Raw genomic sequence first — 17,281 nt, forward strand, 5'->3', positions numbered from 1 at the left:
ATACTGTTAGGATGCCAAAAATAACTTCTCAGTCTCTTTGATCTTCATTTCAGCTAAAGATATAAAATTCCACTAGAGACTCCAGTAAACAGCCTCCATTAATCCAAACAAATTGTTTTGAAAAACAGTGACTGTAATAGATGTTGATTAAGACAGTGAATAACCTTGAGTTTTAATTTTCAATACAAGTTGAGTTAACTCCGCATTAATTGGAGTCACGCTACTAAGTCGTGTCGTACTGCTCTGAAATCTGCGTGTTGCTGCTTCTGTTTGCCGTGGCTTTAATTAATCATTCTCTTACTTCTTGGCAGCAGTTTTTGCTGGCAGGGAAGTGCAGTTCCAGGTGTAGATGTAAGCCCTGACCGCTCCTGCCGGCCGCCTGAGCGCCGCGATCCTGTGCAGCACAGGTGGCCCTGTCCGGGCAGCGTGGGATCCCGGGGGTGCCGAGATCCGGGTTATCTGTGGTGTTCTGTGGTGTTCGTCCTCTGGTAGTCTTAAAGCTGGTCTTCTATCAGTGAGAAAGGTCACATTTCATTTTTTTCTGTATCTGCATTGTGTAGTACCAGTCGGTGTGCATGTGATGCAAGTTTCTGTGTGTTTGCGTACTGCTTAATTTCTTGTCTTTGCCATCAAAGTGTCTGTGACTCCTGAAGAGTAAGACTGATCCCAGTTAGAGATGCAGACAGGTATTTTATGTGCTCCCAAGGAATGCACTGACTGATACATACAGGCTCCCTCGGGGGGAGCTGTCCCAGCAGGGCTCCTGCCATCAAATACCCTGACAGCAGTGTTTGTGTGTGCTTCATCTTGTTAAAAACACTGCTCTGGGCCAAATCGTGCATACTGTGGGTGCAGCCAGGCTGCTCCAGCCAGTCCAGGCTCGAAGGCTCCCTCGGCAGGTGCCGGAGGAGAAGCTGCACCCAGTGCAGGTTTCAAGCAGCTGTATTGCTTCTCCCTCAGGGTCTCCCCGTGGACAAACTCGTTCAGAGGCACTTTTCTCCTTGCATTAGCTGCAGAGAGCCTGTGGTGTTTGCCAGCTCAAGCTAATAGACTGTTAGCACTGTTGCCCTGCGGGTGTTGGGGGGGAATTCCCATAAATGCTCGGCAAAGGTGATGCAGGTATTTTATTCCTCAGTCTCTTGGGGAAAGACACTGGTGTTGTGGTGGCACATGGCGCTGAGGGGCGCAAGGCAGATGGATGGGTTGGGTTCTGTCCTTACTTGGGCTCTGTTACAACATCTTATTAAACAACATTAAATACAACATCTGAAAGTTGTATTTAATCTGTTTTTCTGACACCTGTGTACAACTTGCAGTGATTAACATGTGGTTTATGTGGATGTGTACGCGGTGGGGCAACGCTGGATTCCCTGTCTGATCTAAGGACGTGCTCTTAATGAACTGCTCCCTTGATGATCCCTCAGAGCTTTAAGGAGAGATGTGTTTGTACTTGGTACTGAGAAACAATCCATTTAAAAAAAAAAAAAAAACAAAAAAAATACCTGTAACTATAATGATCATTGCAGGAAGCAAATTACATTAATTTAGCTACTCAATGCCAGAGTTCCTCTGCGTTTTACTGGAATTAAGAGGTTGTTTGTGTCTGTTTTTTTAATACATTGTTAGTCAAGATGATGATGTGTTTATGATATTACAGAAGCCTAGAAATTCGTGGCACTGTATGAAGACATTGCTATTTCAGCTCTGATCACAGGCAATCTGAATGTAACTTACCACACGTGCGTCTCCCAGGCAGGCTGGGAGCTCCCATCTGCCAGAGGCAGTGCTTAGCTGCCTCTCCGGCACTTACTCCTCTGAGCCACCACTGCTGCTTGTCTGCGTGTTCCAAGGAGAGAATGCATGCTTAGTTGGTGTCTTGTCTAAACAGTAGACGAGGCAGGTTTCCTAGCTCCAGTACTGGCACAGTTACTGCAAACTTTTTTTTGCAAGCTCGGTGCTGGATACAGGCTGATGCCTGAAACGACCCTACTGGTGCCAAGGGGCAGGCTGCAAAGCGTTGGCTGAAAACCTCCTGGTTAAGCTGTTGAGCAGTGTGTACTTTGAGCTCGCAGCTGCTTTCTTAGCTGAAGACTGAAGCGTTCCTGTATAACGCTGACTTTAAAATACATGGCGCGACTTCTAACGTGAATCGAAGGTACTTGGGTTTAGATTTGCTTCCGTACTTTCAGCGAATGCAGTACAATATTGATGTATGATGCAAGTTTGTATGGGGAGACTAAACCTTACTAAGCAGCGTGAATTCATTTTTTTTAATTGCATTGTACTCATAAACTGAGCTTAAAAGTTATGTTTGATTAGAGTAGTTGCAATTTCATTCTTCTGTGTTTTTTTTCCTGACTTTCTGATCTTTTTTTTTTTTTTTCTTTCAGTCTCCATGAAGAAATCATTGACTTTTATAAGTATATGTCTCCCAGACATGAAGAGGAAAGAATGCGGATGGAAGTGGTGAACAGGATAGAAAACGTTATAAAGGAGCTCTGGCCTAATGCAGATGTGAGTAGGATACTATTGTATTTGTTAAAATATAATAGCAACGTTATGTGTCTATTTAGTTTGTAAAGTACTGAATAATGAAAACACTGTTTATTCTTCTGAAAAAAAAGGCTTTCTAGTCAAATGAGAGAGAGGTGATGTTTATTTGTAGAATAATATAGGTCAACGTTTTATATCACACCTAAGAACAGAAAGAACAAAGATGAGCTAAACCTGCTGTATCAAAGAAAGGGCATAAAGTATGGCAATGTTCAGTTTCATTAATATTCATTAAGGTTAATGGAAACATATCAGGCATGCATGCATATAAAAAGTGATGTTAAAAAAAAAAAAAAAAAGCTTCTGAAACTCATAGCTTGACTGAAAAAGTCTGTATTGCAGGACTTGTAGTCCAAAGACCTGCAGTCTTGAGTAGGTCTGTAAGCTGGAATGCCAGCAATGCCGTGCTATCTAGGCTGCTGTTTTTAATAGGCAGGGAAACTAAATTGAAATATCTTACAAATGTAAAGAAACCAGGTTTCTGTATGGGAAGAAACAAGCTATAGATCTCTGCTGTATATTGAGCTTTAAACCTCTAATGCGTCTTTCCATTGAAGGTAGATTTTTGCCAGGACTTTGTACAGTCAAAACAAGATTTTCTCCTCTGCACAGCTATGCTTCTGTGTGTATGTCGGGGGGGGGAGGTTGTTTGTTAGTTCTGTTTGTTTTCAATAAAGAATGGATTAAAGGGAAGCTAGAGAAGTTTCTTTTACATCTTAAGATGTTTTTTATGCAGACAACATTGGATTTTTAGCATAACTGACTCTAGTTTAATTGCATCCCTCTACTAACATGTTCGTTTCCAGAATGCAGATCTGTAGCCTCAGTCATTTATCTAAAGATAAATATAGATAACAGTAGCTGAAAATAAGGACTTGTTAACTAGAATAGCAAACCAAATTCAGACAGCAGAAATCTTTATTATAAGGAATGCTCTTTGATCCTGCCACAGTAAAAGGTAATGTTACGACATGAGTGACTTTAACCCACTGTTCATTTCAGATCTTCTTAACCTGTTTTTTGGAAAATGTTTTTAGAATTTGGCAGAAGGACTGATGGAATTCTGTATGAGCTGTACATGTATGTGTGTTTTTTTTTTGTGTGTGTGTGTAAAATACACTCTCGTGGTTCATGTTACGGACGTGTTAGTGATGTGTAACATGGAAGGAGCGCATTGCTCCATCACAGCTTTTGTTACAGAATTACAGAGGATTGGTATAGTCAGTATTACATATTTGGTAATTTTCTCTTTGAGGAAAAGCAGAGATTTTTCCAAGGGAACTGTGTCAGCCACCAGCATATCTCACAGGTATTATATAGCTCTCCTGTAACCAAGAGACCCAGTGCTGTAGGCGCTGCTGAAGAGCAGGAGTAGCAGGGTGCCAGTGTGACAAGAAGTAGTGTAGGAAACTGTGCTGGCATTGAACAGTTCTAACCATGATAGACCTTGCCAAAGTCTTGTAGTAGTGGATTTCACCCCCCAAAATTTGCTTCAGCCTAGGTGCTACTATTTCCAGACAAGTTTGTATGCTGCAGGCTTCCTAGCATAATGGGGCGAGTGCATTTATTAGCATGGGATCTTCCCTTGTTACTGCTGACATTTTGAATAGTACACAAGGACTTACTGCTTCCCAAGGTACTCTAAGCATTTGTAGGACAGACTTGACCCGTAAAAGCTAGCTAGGTATTCTATATTTAAAACAAAACCAAAAAAAAAGTATGACTTGAGAAAACAGTTATCTAACCTACTGATACTGTTTTTCAAAGCCCATAATCTTTTTAAGAATGGGAAGCATGCCAGCTTATAGCCTGGCAGTTACTGTAATGTCATTTTTCTAATACTTTACAGACCTACTTGGGAACTAACTGCTGAGCTAACTGTCTTCAACTTTGATGGTCTTTTGGATTTTTTTTTAGCCATTTGAGTTAATCACTAACCTTTCGAAAATCTGTATTGGTTTAGCTACTTGGAAGATTTGAGTACATACTTTGAGAAGGTGGACTGCTGTCTGGTCCAATGTCGTCAGCTTCAGCTGTAGTCTAAGGTGATAAGTTAATGTTTAAGCTGTTCATTTTGACTGATAGATGCAGCAAATCCAGCTAAAATAAACTTTTAAGTTAAACATACACATTTAGTTTGTAGTTTTTCACTAAACCGCTTTAGTAAGACACTCTAAAATTCAGATACCAAGAAAAGTAAAATTGGGCTTCATGAATCTAACTGTAAAAAGAGAGTGTAGAATGTGTGCATGCACATTTTTATATTTTTTTCCTGTTCCACTTAGGGAAAGGCTGAAAAAACAGATGGGGGGGGGGGGGTAAAACTAGGTGTCCTAAGCTGTTACTTTATTTATAGAAATTAGCAATTGTGTCATTTGCTCTCTTACTCAAGGGAATGTGCTTAGAAGGAAACATTCCTAGTAAGTGAGAACTGTTCTTGGCATCAGCAATGCTCTGACCGTAAGAAAGGCTTTAATTACACTGAAACTGAGCAACCCAAAACATTAAATTAAGGCATTTTAAGACAAAGTTTTTTTGACCAGTTGAATGTGAAAAACTGAGTATTGAATAAATACTGACTTAGACAATAGAGTTTAGGATACGTTTGTCATAATGTCTTCAACTTTGTGTCTGAGTAGTCTGTGGCCTTGCAGATGTCATGCTGCATACCTCATGCACTTCAGTTGTGAAAATGCACTGATCGGCAATAGAACTAGGAAGATGAACCCTATTTATTTTCATGGCCTTCAGAAAATTCAGTGTTTGAACTTAACAGCATAGCAGAAAGAGGAGTTTTAATTGGCTATGGATAGATTGATAGATTGTTTGTTTTGATTGGGGGGGGGGGGGAGATTTTGTTAGCAAGGACTTCACAAGATTTTGTGAGTTTCCAAGTTCTGTTCTGCATAGTGAGGATATTTTTGGACACAGCATCCGTAAAGCTCCTTCAGGAACTTTGGAATTTAACATGAACAAATTTGCGGAAGTATAGGATAAATACTAACAATAATATACAGCACTAAGAGTCCGTTACAGTCCTCTGAAATATTAGGGATGCAAATACTTATCTCTGTCCACATAGAAAAAAATATAATCATCAGTGTTGGCACTCCACAGAAAACAGCGTTTATGTCTCTCATGACATAACAGTATCCTGCTTTTGGGATGCTTTAAACATGAAAATGGCTACACAGCTACTGTGGGTTATGATTCTAATTTGATAATAAATCAACATGTTTTTAAATTTCTGTTCTGACTTCCCCACTTTTCCCTTTCAATCTCTACCAATTTGGTGAGAAAGGGATTGAAGTGTGGGTGTGGGTGTCTTTTATAATATTTCAGTGTTTCTCATACTCCAAATTATTGTACAATAGCAGATGTTCTCTCATTCCTTTCAGTAAAGGTCATATATGTTGTATCAGTAAGTTTATGAATACTTTCAGGATTGTTTATTCAATAAAGGCTTTCTTTGCTGTTCAGTTGAAGACACTATTTTGTTTGATAATGTGAAAGCATATTTAGACTTCTGAACCCATCACTGTTTGTTTTATTGTGCAAAAGTACTTTTCAGACTTCTTTGGTGTCAGAATAAATCCTGGTTTGACTGGACCCAAACAGTTTGACAGAGGATGCTTTTTTTATTATCCTGTGTTAAGAAAAAAATAATGTTTTTATTACATTCCTAGCTTTGTCATGCCTTTATGCTTTTGTCAAGGTCTAGTAAAATATTGATACTAGCACAGTAACATCTCTTGCAGTCTTTTCTAGTGTGAAGAGCTATGAACTTTCAACATAAATTTACTGCAAGTGTGTGCTTTTTGTTGGAGGTGGAGGTGAGAAGGGTTAAAGTGTGAAGTAACGTAAAATAATCAACAGGAAGCACTCATACTGCTTTTTAGTCTCTTAAACTATCAAGGCACTTATTTACAGAACATCATTTTTTCCCATCTCCCCTTTTTTCTTATCCCAAAGGAGAAAAACAAAAAGTGGGTCACTTGACATACAGATAGTGGAAATCAAGCTAGTTTGTGAGACTCATTAGAGCGGAATACATAACTCTGTTAGGTGGCTCCAGGAAACACATCAGAAGACAGTCTGGTTGAAAATTAGTCCAAATGTGTAGGTATCTTTCCTTTGAAGTCTCACCAGTCCCCCTTGGAGACTCAGCATGTGAGTCCGACCTCCCAGTGAGGCTTAGCTACATTAATGAGAATGTGGTTCTGGACAGCTTACAAAAGATACCTGGCCATTTAAGCCTCTGGTGCTAGGAAAAATCCAGCAAGGTGAACTAAATCTGTGTGATACGAAAATTCCTGAAACTATTTTGTTGTTGTTGAAGCGTAAATACCAGAGTTGTGCTACCTGCTCTATAATTCAGAAAGAAAAAAATTACTTTTTTTTTTTTTTTTCAAGTATGCAGAGCAGTGGAAATATATTAAACCTAAATTTGAAAATTTGTTTAAAAGCTAAAGGGTATACTTTAAGATACAAAAGCAAGAAAACAAATAGAACTAATACTGGTTTTGGTTTTGTTGTTCTGTCAGTCATCGTTTTTTGTTTGTTTCATTTTTTAAATCTTTTGGTTTATGGCTTTTGCCAAGTTTTCATGGTGAAAAGTTTTGCCATTACAAAGAAGATTTTGTAGGAGAAAAGTCAAGGTTGTAAACATTATTATCTGTACTTATGTGGGTGATAATAATGAAGATTAATTGTTTGTACGACACTGAAGATGTAAATGCTGTGACAGTACTTCTGTTCGTAATGTGCCTGTTAGCAATACCAAAATCTACCAATGGAGGGTTGCAATAGCCATCCCTCCATGCAACTTAATAGAATTTGTTTGTCTTCTGAAGTCTGAAAATTTGTTTTCATATATACTGTTCTTGTGTTTCAGGTGCAGATATTTGGAAGTTTTAAAACTGGTTTATATTTACCTACGAGGTTAGTAACTTTACAGTGTAAATTCCACACAAGTAAAAAGATACCCTCAGGAATCCGTGCCTTTGTAGTGATTTACCTGATCTCCTAATAGCTGTTACTTGTGGGTATGCTTGCTGAATTAAGACAGGGTTAACCTATTAACACTCTGCAAAATGGATAGAAACACAATAATCAGAACTACTAACAGTAATATGTGTCTATATAGATTTTACAAGGATCAGAAAAAGATAAGAATTGTCAAAAAAGAAAAAGGCTTATTTTGTGATTTGGCTTCATTAAGTGACTGAACCAAAATAATTTTAGTCTTAAAAGGGAAAGCTGGATTTCAGCATCTCCACAGTTAAATCAAAATATGTAACATTACCTTGTTAATGTTAGCATTGAAGATAAAAGATTGCACATAGTACTGTTTTGATTTGTTGTATTTTGTGAAATCTGTACAATAGTCAATCTCTGCCTTTTCAAAATCTAGTCCTAGTTTTCACTAAAAAAAAAAAACAACAACTTATTGTTCATTGGTGTCCTCTGTATAGAAAATGTAAATATTTTTGACAGAAATAGTATAAAAGACTTAAATGGCTGCAGAGGATAAACACATTTACATAGCATGAGTCTGAGGTTAACACTTGAAGTTCTGTAAATATTCCAAAATATTCTTTAGGTACATGAGGAATTAATACCTACTACTGACTGCAAGTGATACCTGAGTGGTTTTGTCTCCTAATGAAAAGAAAGTGTCTGTCATATCAAGAGAGATACTGTGTGGGTTGTTTTAGTCTAAGGAGTTGTGGGAAAGCTGAACTACTCATTTTTTATTTGGGAGATTAAAAGTGAGGTCTACAAATATACATTGTTTTCACATTTAGCTTTGTTCTTGGCCTTTTTTTGTAGATTATAGAAGGGCTTGGTTGAACTCATATGCTGGTAGTTCAAGAGAGAGATTTCTGTCCTCATGAGTGATAGCTATAGTTCTTTACTGTATTTACTTTTTTGAAGCTGATGCAATAACAAAAAAAGTTTACTCTTTTCTGTTTGATTTCATGTACTACTTTTCCTCCGTATCAGTTTCAGCTGAGTATTTGGTGGAGAACAAATGTGGATATTCTGAAAACAGTACGGGCCTACAGAAAAAAGTGCCTGTGGCAGTACTTTCCCAGACTTTCAAATTAACCAACATCCTCGTGTTGGTAATTAATTCAGTGTTGCCTTCCAACAGAGCTCCCCTTTGCCACAGTTTTTGCCCACTCATCAGGGAGTCAATAGTTAATCTAGATGTCAGGTTCTTAGATTCAGAAAGACCTACAGTGTGTTTTTAATTCTGTTACTCTGTTAGAGTTTGTCTGATATTCTTTTACTTCAGCTGATACTGAGGATTTGCATACATGCTTGTTCAGCTGCTGGATCTCTATGTTATCTTGTAGGTAACACTGAGGTGTACTTGAGGTGATGAGAGAGCTGCCTTTTCTGTCTCGGTGTGCATCAGAAAAACGTCTCCCACTGCTAACCGTCAGCAACAGGAGTAGGTTTAACACTCATTTAGTTTAGGTAAATTAGGAGAGAAGTGTTCAGCACCATTTCCTGCTCTCCAAGCAGGTTTTAAACATAGTTTTCTGAAACTCACTGAATGCTGCCTGTCCTTGTCAGCTAAATGGTATGCAGCTGAACTGGTGCTGAACTTGCCTGTTGCTGACATGAGTTGTTGGCGGGAGATGTTTTGTCTAAGGCAGATGTAGTTTCTTTGAACACTTCGAGATTGTTTAAGCATCGTTATATGTGAATGGGCAGACCTGTAAAAACGGTGCAGGAGGAAAAAAAAAGCATTCCTAAATTTGTTGGCGTTTTCTGTTATGTCAGTAACAGGTCCCTATTACTGCAGTGGCTGGCTGCTCTAACTGTAGGGTTGTACACTCGCCGCCTTTATGTTCCCAACCAAGCAGGAGAGATAGAGGAAAGAAGTTGAGGAGCAAAGAGGAATTAAGTTTACAGTTCCCTCTATATGAATGTCAGTGTGCGTAGGGGGAAGCATAGAGGGGCAGAGGCACTTCTTCAAGGAGTTGAGTTAATGAGTGAGGTTAATTAGCAGATTTGATGTTATTTAACAGCTTGTTGCTTCCTGAAGTCAAAGTTGCTGTGTTTTTCTCGCTTCTTCCCTGCTCCCCATCAGCTGCTTACCACCTGCCCACTCTGATGCTCTGATCACCCAGAAAACCCCCTTCAAGTTATGAAAAGGCCCCCAGAATGCTTTCAGGTTTTTTTTGGGGGGGTGAGTGGGTATTGGCTTTCTGCCAGGCAAGCCAATTGATCGATATGTATAGCTCTCCTTGGTAATCTGAAATGTTCTATATCTCCCCAAGTTTAAGGGCTTATCCCCGCCCCTTTCCTAAGACAAAACAAGAATAAATTTCTTGGTTAAGCTATCATTCCATGAACTTTCTTCCAGTTATGTGTGGGTAGTCTGTCTTTTTGGTGTATTGGTCTTTTAATTTGAATATAACTCTTGTTTTCTTTCTGTTTCAGTGATATTGATTTAGTTGTGTTTGGGAAGTGGGAGACATTACCTCTTTGGACGCTGGAAGAAGCTCTTAGAAAGCACAATGTAGCAGATGAAAACTCAGTAAAGGTTTTAGATAAAGCAACTGTAAGTTTGGGGAAGGAGGGTGTTTCCTTGTTCTAAGCTAAATTTCCAGTCAAAGAAAGATCTTTCTTAAAAGGATGAATTATCATAAGAGCAGAATATATATGTATAGATTCAAAACAGAACACTTTTATGTAGTGCAGGTTTTTTTTGCTGACAAAATAATTGATACTGTCACAAAAGAAGCATTTCTTCTGCTGGGGAATATTTTTGGATTTTCCATACAGCACGTGCTTGCTTTCAAATGTAGTTATGCTAGTCATGCTAGAATTAATGTGATCAGATTTGGAATTTCTGGACTGAGTTAGTACATAAGTAAATGCTATATATTTATTGCAAGCAAGCAAACACAATACATTTTCATATATAAGTAATAAGTACAGGCATATATGAACATTTAGGGGTGTTTCTTGTGCAGGATAGGATCAATTCCATTATAACATCCTATCTTTTGCTTATTATAAAACTATGGCAAGGGTTTAAACAGGTGTCTAACTAATGGCTATTATTAGTAAAAGAGATAATTTGGAAGCCACACAGATGGAGATATATTAGAGTGCTCTCAGTACCTTGCGCTTCTTATTTAAAGATCATTTTGATGAGGAATCTGTTTTTTTCTTAAGAGGATGTCTGTTACAATTTATCTTTATTTCTTAAGCATTTGTCTCCCTCTGGTGTTTGTTTTTCCCAATAGAACTATGCTTCTGCACCAGAAACTGACTAAAAACAATGCAAAATAAATAATTTGAAGCTGAAGTGTTAAGTTCAGTTAAAACAGAAGAGCAAATTGGAAATAGCATATATGAATTTAAAAATAAAATCAACATCTATTTGAACAGATTGGCAAGGAGAGTGAGTTCATAATTAGATAGAAGTCCTCCTGTTCTCTTTATCCACTTCCTCTGCAATTCATAAAATATTTCAGTTTTACTGAAGTCATTAATGAAACCAAATGTGTCTTGGGAGTCTGTGTTGACTTAATCTTTCTTTCTTTTGCAGGTACCTATTATTAAACTGACAGATTCCTTCACTGAAGTAAAAGTTGATATCAGCTTTAATGTACAGAATGGGGTTAAAGCAGCCCAGCTCATCAAAGATTTTATCAAGGTTAGGCAACACTATGATAGAGCTATAGAGCTGAACATATGATGAGTTAATTTGGTTCTGTTTTACTTTGACTGCATCCTTACTACAGATACACTTTCACTCAATTATTTTTTTGCTGTTACTGTTGCATGAAGTTCCTAGATTTCTGCTGCATTGCACTAAAAGGCATGTAGATAGCAAAACATACAAAGAAAGTACACATGGAGAAGTCATAATGATACAGTGACTAAGGAAAACACACTAATACTGACTTTGGATGTTCTCTTCTAGCTGTGGCTCCTTGAACATAAATCAGTATCACTCTGCATTCCTGCAGCAAGGAGGAATAATCTTGTTCTAGACTGAGTATCTGTTGTTCCAGTGTACAAATGCCAATTAAGTAGAATAAGTTAGATTTAACAAGTTACTGTTCAGGAGTTCACTGACAGCTATCTTGTAGGTACCATTGCCAATATTTTTGTTTAATATATAGGATGTATTAAAATGTGTTTATACTCATTTACTTTTCTTCCTCTACTCAGTGCATTGTACACTCATGGTTAATGTCTTACAGCAGAAAATTGTATCTGGATCTTCATGCTTTGTGTAGAGATATGAAGTGCATTTAGTGCATCATTTTAGTGATTTGGTATTGCTTTTCTACTACTGAGTGCTTTATTTTGTGTTTGGTTTATTTTTTAAACAAATTAACAGACAGTAGGAAAGTATTTCAACAGTTAGGCAAATAAAAATTCTTCAGAAAACTCTAAATCTGAGTAAAGCAAGCACTTTAAATCATCAGGATTATAAATCACGTGCATATGCCTTGGTAACGTCATTATCACAAGACACCTACCTGAAATTTGGTAGTTACTTTCAGTTTTTACATTTTGTGTGTTGTCACATTGCCTTGTGATGGACAGGTAATCTGTATTTGTTTTTTCTGCAGCACAGAGGGTGGTTACGTTTCTGTTATTCTCTGCAAGTTTATTTTTAGTTAAGTCCATCAAGCCCTGCATACTTGCCCAGTTGCCTCTATAGGTACCTTAAAGGAGGCTGTAGCGAGGTGGGGGTTGGTCTGTTCTCCCACGTGCCTGGTGACAGGACAAGGGGGAATGGGCTAAAGTTGCACCAGGGGAGGTTTAGGTTGGATATTAGGAAGAACTTCTTTACTGAGAGGGTTGTGAGGCATTGGAACGGGCTGCCCAGGGAAGTGGTGGAGTCACCATCCCTGGAGGTCTTTAAAAGACATTTAGATGTAGAGCTTGGTGATATGGTTTAGTGGAGAACTGGTTAGTGTTAGGTCAGAGGTTGGACTAGGTGATCTTGGAGGTCTCTTCCAACCTAGACGATCCTGTGATTTTCTGTACCCACATACTTCTTAGCTTCAGCATAGGAGATAGTCTTCTCTTGAGCCGGCATTTGTTTTTCTGGTGCTTAAAAAAAAAAGAGAGAAGTGCTGGTGTGCTCCTGTTGCCCAGGTTATTTGCAACCCTCTGGAGAGGCTGCTTTGGCTTTGCATCAGGGCACAGTGAGAGTGGGCTGCACACCTGGGGAAGGACGGGGTAGCCCCCGGCAGGATCCCTGCCAGCCAAGGGTGCAGCCTGCTGGTGCCTGAAGAGCAGAGCAGGTCTGGTGACAGCACTTGGGCAGCTCACAGTCCAGCCAAGCCCAGAGCGAAGAGGTGGAGGCTCAGGAAACCAGCAGGTAGGGGCAGCATCAGCAAGGGGTTGGGTAGGGTGCAGCAGTGGCTCTTGCAGGCACCAAGGGGAACCACTGGGATGAAAAGCAGCTCTTGAGCAAAGCAGGGGACCGCAGCAAGGCTTCTTGCAAGGTGTTTTCTCCTGCAGCTGTGTTGCTGGCAGCCCAAGTCAAGGCCACACAACTGGCCTTGGACACAGGCAGCTGTGCTTGCTGTGGCGGGGGAGAGGTTGCTCACAGCAGGTAGCATGGACACCCCGATCCACATCTCTTAGCTCTGTGATTATAAGAGGAGAGATGGTGTTGAGCCCCTTTTACCCCTCCCCTGTGAGGAGGGTGTGCAGAGTGCAGGTGTAGCCCCAGCCTCCATTGCTGTCCAAAAGGTCCAGGTTCTCCCACGTGCAGCTTACTCACCCCCTCAGGGAATCTCTGCAGACAAACTTTTTGAAGGGCTGTTACGATCTCCAGGCATCTCAAGTACTCACAGGACAGAAGTCCCAGTTCATTCTGGGTTATCACCTTGGATGTAGCAGGCAGTTTCTGTTACAGACTTGATTATCTCCAGAGTTATTCCTTTGTTTTCATTCTCATTTGTATTATAAAAGCAAGTGTGTTTACATATTCAAATGAAGTCGCACTGATTTTGTGAGGTAATAGTTTTTCTTCCATTGTTAGTAACTCTAAGCAGAGTTGAAGAGGTAAAATAACAGTCTTGATCGCAGGCAGAGCACTCAGCTTCTCCTGTTATTAAAAATAAGAAGTCAGAATTCTATCTAGCTTTGAGACTTACAGCACCTAGCTTTGATATGCTTTTAGCATCAGTTGTATGTATGCAGTCCTAAAGCCTTTGTTCTTCTTTTTCAGAAATACCCTGTGTTACCCTACCTAGTTTTAGTATTGAAACAGTTCCTGTTGCAGAGGGACCTTAATGAAGTATTCACGGGTGGAATTGGTTCTTACAGTCTTTTTTTAATGGCTGTCAGTTTCCTTCAGGTAAGCTGAATGAAATCTAATGCTTTTGGTGCAAAAGGACTCTATGTTAAGGAATTTAGTTTTTAAGCTTAATAACTTAACCTCTCCTATTTGTGGCTTTGCACACCCTTTTCACTTAAAAATAGAGGCATCCCACTCGCCTTCTACTCTTCCTTCCATACTGGTACTACCAGTACTAGAAGAGGTGTTTGGAACATCTATTAGTGTATCAATACCAGGCATGTTTGTCGTTCATGGTAAAATAACTTGACTACTGAGTAATTTCTCTGGAACAAGCTACAAAGGTTAGTGTTAGATGCAGCTGTCCTTTATAACACTTGTTCTCCAAGTCATGTGTGCTGTAAGTGCTTTAATGAGTGCAACATAATTTTGTTTGCTTGTCTTAGGTTTTTAAGCTGGTATGAAATAAAACATTTTACATCTTTCTTTTAAATATATGAGAACAAAATATGTAAGCTAAAAATACATTGTTATGTCTGGGGGAGAAAAATACTGCAGAAGCAAGAGGTAGTCAAGTTCTGACTTTACCAACCTCATTTTTATTCTTGTACTAAAGTATGTTTATACTTTTGCAGACTGTAGTTACTTTTAAAGCTGAGCCTTGAACTGGAGATCAGTGTTTGCTCAGTGGTGTTTTCAATTGACTGCTGAGCAGCAAAAGAAATGAAGGCAACAGGCATATCTTTGTGAAAGAAACGAGAATCTCTCCCAGTCTTAATTTTGTCTAATTGTGACTAGTGGTATAGCCATTCACAAAAAAACAAACTGATATCCAGTCAAGTTCTGTATCGGTTAGAAACCTAGTTCATAATCTCTCAGACTGCATAGTTAACAGTAGAGGGAATCATTTATATAGCTTTGTATGTTAAAATCTTGCATTTGTATTCCAAACACAGGTTTTTGAAGCGCAGACTGATTCTGGAATACTCATCTGTGCTTTTTTACACAAACTATGCCATTGGCACTGGAAGTTCACTTACTGAACTGAAAGTTCAAATACAAAATATATAAATATTAAAAACGTTTTTAAAAATCAAATATAGAAGCAGTGATTCTTGCCGGCCTTATTGTTAAGAGGTAATGAGTTTATAAAAGTTCTAACTGCATCTTGTCCTAAAGATGCAGAACTGCTTTGTTAAGAATAGTTACTACATTGAGATATGTTTGCTTTATTATGTATTATTTATTAGGCATGCTTGCTTGGAAATAGAAAAGGATATAAAGGTAAACAAAAGAGAACTTACGGGCACTTGAAATCTTAAGGAAATCATTTTTTTCCTCTCTTCTTAATAGCTGCATCCCAGAGAAGATGCCTGCATGCCCAGTGCCAACTATGGTGTTCTTTTAATAGAGTTCTTTGAATTATATGGACGTCACTTCAATTATCTGAAGACTGGAATCCGAATAAAGGATGGTGGCTCTTATGTTGCCAAGGATGAAGTGCAAAAAAGTATGCTGGATGGCTATAGACCATCAATGCTGTATATTGAAGATCCGTTACAGCCAGGTATCCTCGTAAACCAAAAAGTCAATAAGTTTCGCTTTATCAACTAAGAAAACAGTTAAGGGAATGCTTAATTCAAAGGAGTTAAACCAAAGAATAGTGCAGTGACCACGAAAAATCAAACATGTATGAACACAAGATACATTCCAAATAGCATGGTTATTTTCTTTTAAGATATTGCTAGCAAAAATTACCGTGTTATCCAAGAGCACGCCTATATTACAGTCAGGAGGTGGAGGTGGGGTATAAGAAGGCGTGCCAAACAACTTCGCTGTCCCCTAGAGTGGTGATGACGACAAGGCTGCAGCAGCACAAGCCTGAGTATGGGCTAGATATACAGGTATATACATCTGCTCCCTGCCAGCCTTGTGCCTGCCAGTACCACAGTTGCACCTTATACTGTATGTCTGTGCTTATGTCCACCCTCCTCTTTGATTCTATAAAGTCACGTAAACACACAGTGATTTCCTTCTGTAGCCTTACTCTTACGTTAAGGTTGATTGTTGACATGAATAGGCAGATCCTCAAATGGTGAATCAAATGCTGCTCTTAGGAAAGAGTTAACATACTTCCAACCTAAAAAATGTCAGCCGGGATAGTATTTGTTATATGTGCAGTATACAGTTAATATTTTTCTTCACGTATTAAATTTTTACATGCAGAATTTCCTTTTTGGACTTCCGTATATGTAAACAACTATAGGTTTTCTAAACTCTCTCGTATATTTAGGCTTCACTAATACTCTTGTATTCTAAAAGAAGTTACTGTAGTGAGATGGGACTTGAGGCCAAGTTTTAAAACAATGTAACTGTCCCATGTGTGAAAGGAGATATAGACATGAAACTGAAACCATGATTATTTATATTTTTATTTTAAGGTAATGATGTTGGGAGAAGTTCATATGGTGCCATGCAAGTGAAACAGGCCTTTGATTATGCCTATGTTGTTTTGAGCCATGCAGTTTCCCCAATAGCTAAATATTATCCCAACAACGAAACTGAAAGGTAAATTTTTTGAGTCTAAATCTCAGACATTAATTGCTTGTATTTTGGGTACCTAAAATTAATTGTGTGGGGTATTTCTCTTTTTTTTTTTTCTTTTCCTGGTTTACAGTATATTAGGTAGAATAATTAGAGTAACACAAGAAGTGGCCACGTACAGAGACTGGATATCAAAACAGTGGGGAATGCAAAGTAGGACCGAGTCTTCATGTAACGGTAAGATTTGTCAAAGCTTGGCTGGTGGTGGGAAACTTCCTGCGTATTTTGATTATGTAAATTTTTTGCTGCTTTTGCTCCATGTGTATGCACCTTTAACATGAATTTGCTTTATTAGTGAAGAGGTGATGAACTTTTGTTTTCACCCAGAAAATTCAGTTTTGTACAAGAATAAAGAGGCTATCCCACAACATCTTTGTTCTGCTGTTGATGAATTTGTTCAGCATAGAGTCTGTACAGTCTGTAAAGTTACAGTCTGTAAAGCATGCTGGCTTACAAAGGAAGCTTTTGAAAAACTTCAAATTTAAATTACATGTGTTGTTATTGTTGCACTTCCTTGTCCCTTAAAATGTGGACAAGGTTTTAAAAAGGATCACTAGGGATGCTAGTTTAAATCTAAGTCCTTGCCTTGTGTTGGTATTTTTATTTCTTTTTAAAGTATTTGAAGTCTGTCTGTCTACAGAAGCAGTATTTAAGCCAGGACTGACCATATAAGTGGAACAAGTCTTAAGAGAAATACTAAAATACCAATCACAATTTTTACTACTGACAAATGGAAATACACTAAATCTATCCAGAGAACTTGCTGGAAACATCCTTTAAAATCATCTTTATTTTCATTGCCCGTCTTCTGACCCCACCCACAAGTTG

General features: G+C 38.6%; 1 protein-coding gene across 3 annotated transcripts in view; it reads left to right on the forward strand.

Moving 5' to 3' along the window:
• The window catches only part of TENT4B (terminal nucleotidyltransferase 4B), a 41,633-nt gene that overhangs the window by 18,021 nt on the left and 6,331 nt on the right, over positions 1-17,281 (forward strand). For 2 of the 3 annotated variants that reach the window (XM_082770216.1, XM_082770215.1), the window contains exons 2-9: positions 2,391-2,514; positions 7,448-7,494; positions 10,012-10,132; positions 11,129-11,236; positions 13,781-13,909; positions 15,203-15,416; positions 16,291-16,417; positions 16,527-16,630. In XM_082770216.1, the coding sequence (XP_082626342.1) occupies positions 2,391-2,514; positions 7,448-7,494; positions 10,012-10,132; positions 11,129-11,236; positions 13,781-13,909; positions 15,203-15,416; positions 16,291-16,417; positions 16,527-16,630 (974 nt within the window). The remainder of the gene's footprint in view (positions 1-2,390; positions 2,515-7,447; positions 7,495-10,011; positions 10,133-11,128; positions 11,237-13,780; positions 13,910-15,202; positions 15,417-16,290; positions 16,418-16,526; positions 16,631-17,281) is intronic. The other variant, XM_082770217.1, reaches the window with a different exon arrangement.

Source organism: Aythya marila (assembly GCF_965140915.1).
Source record: "Aythya marila genome assembly, chromosome: 12".
Taxonomy (NCBI): Eukaryota; Metazoa; Chordata; class Aves; order Anseriformes; family Anatidae; genus Aythya; species Aythya marila.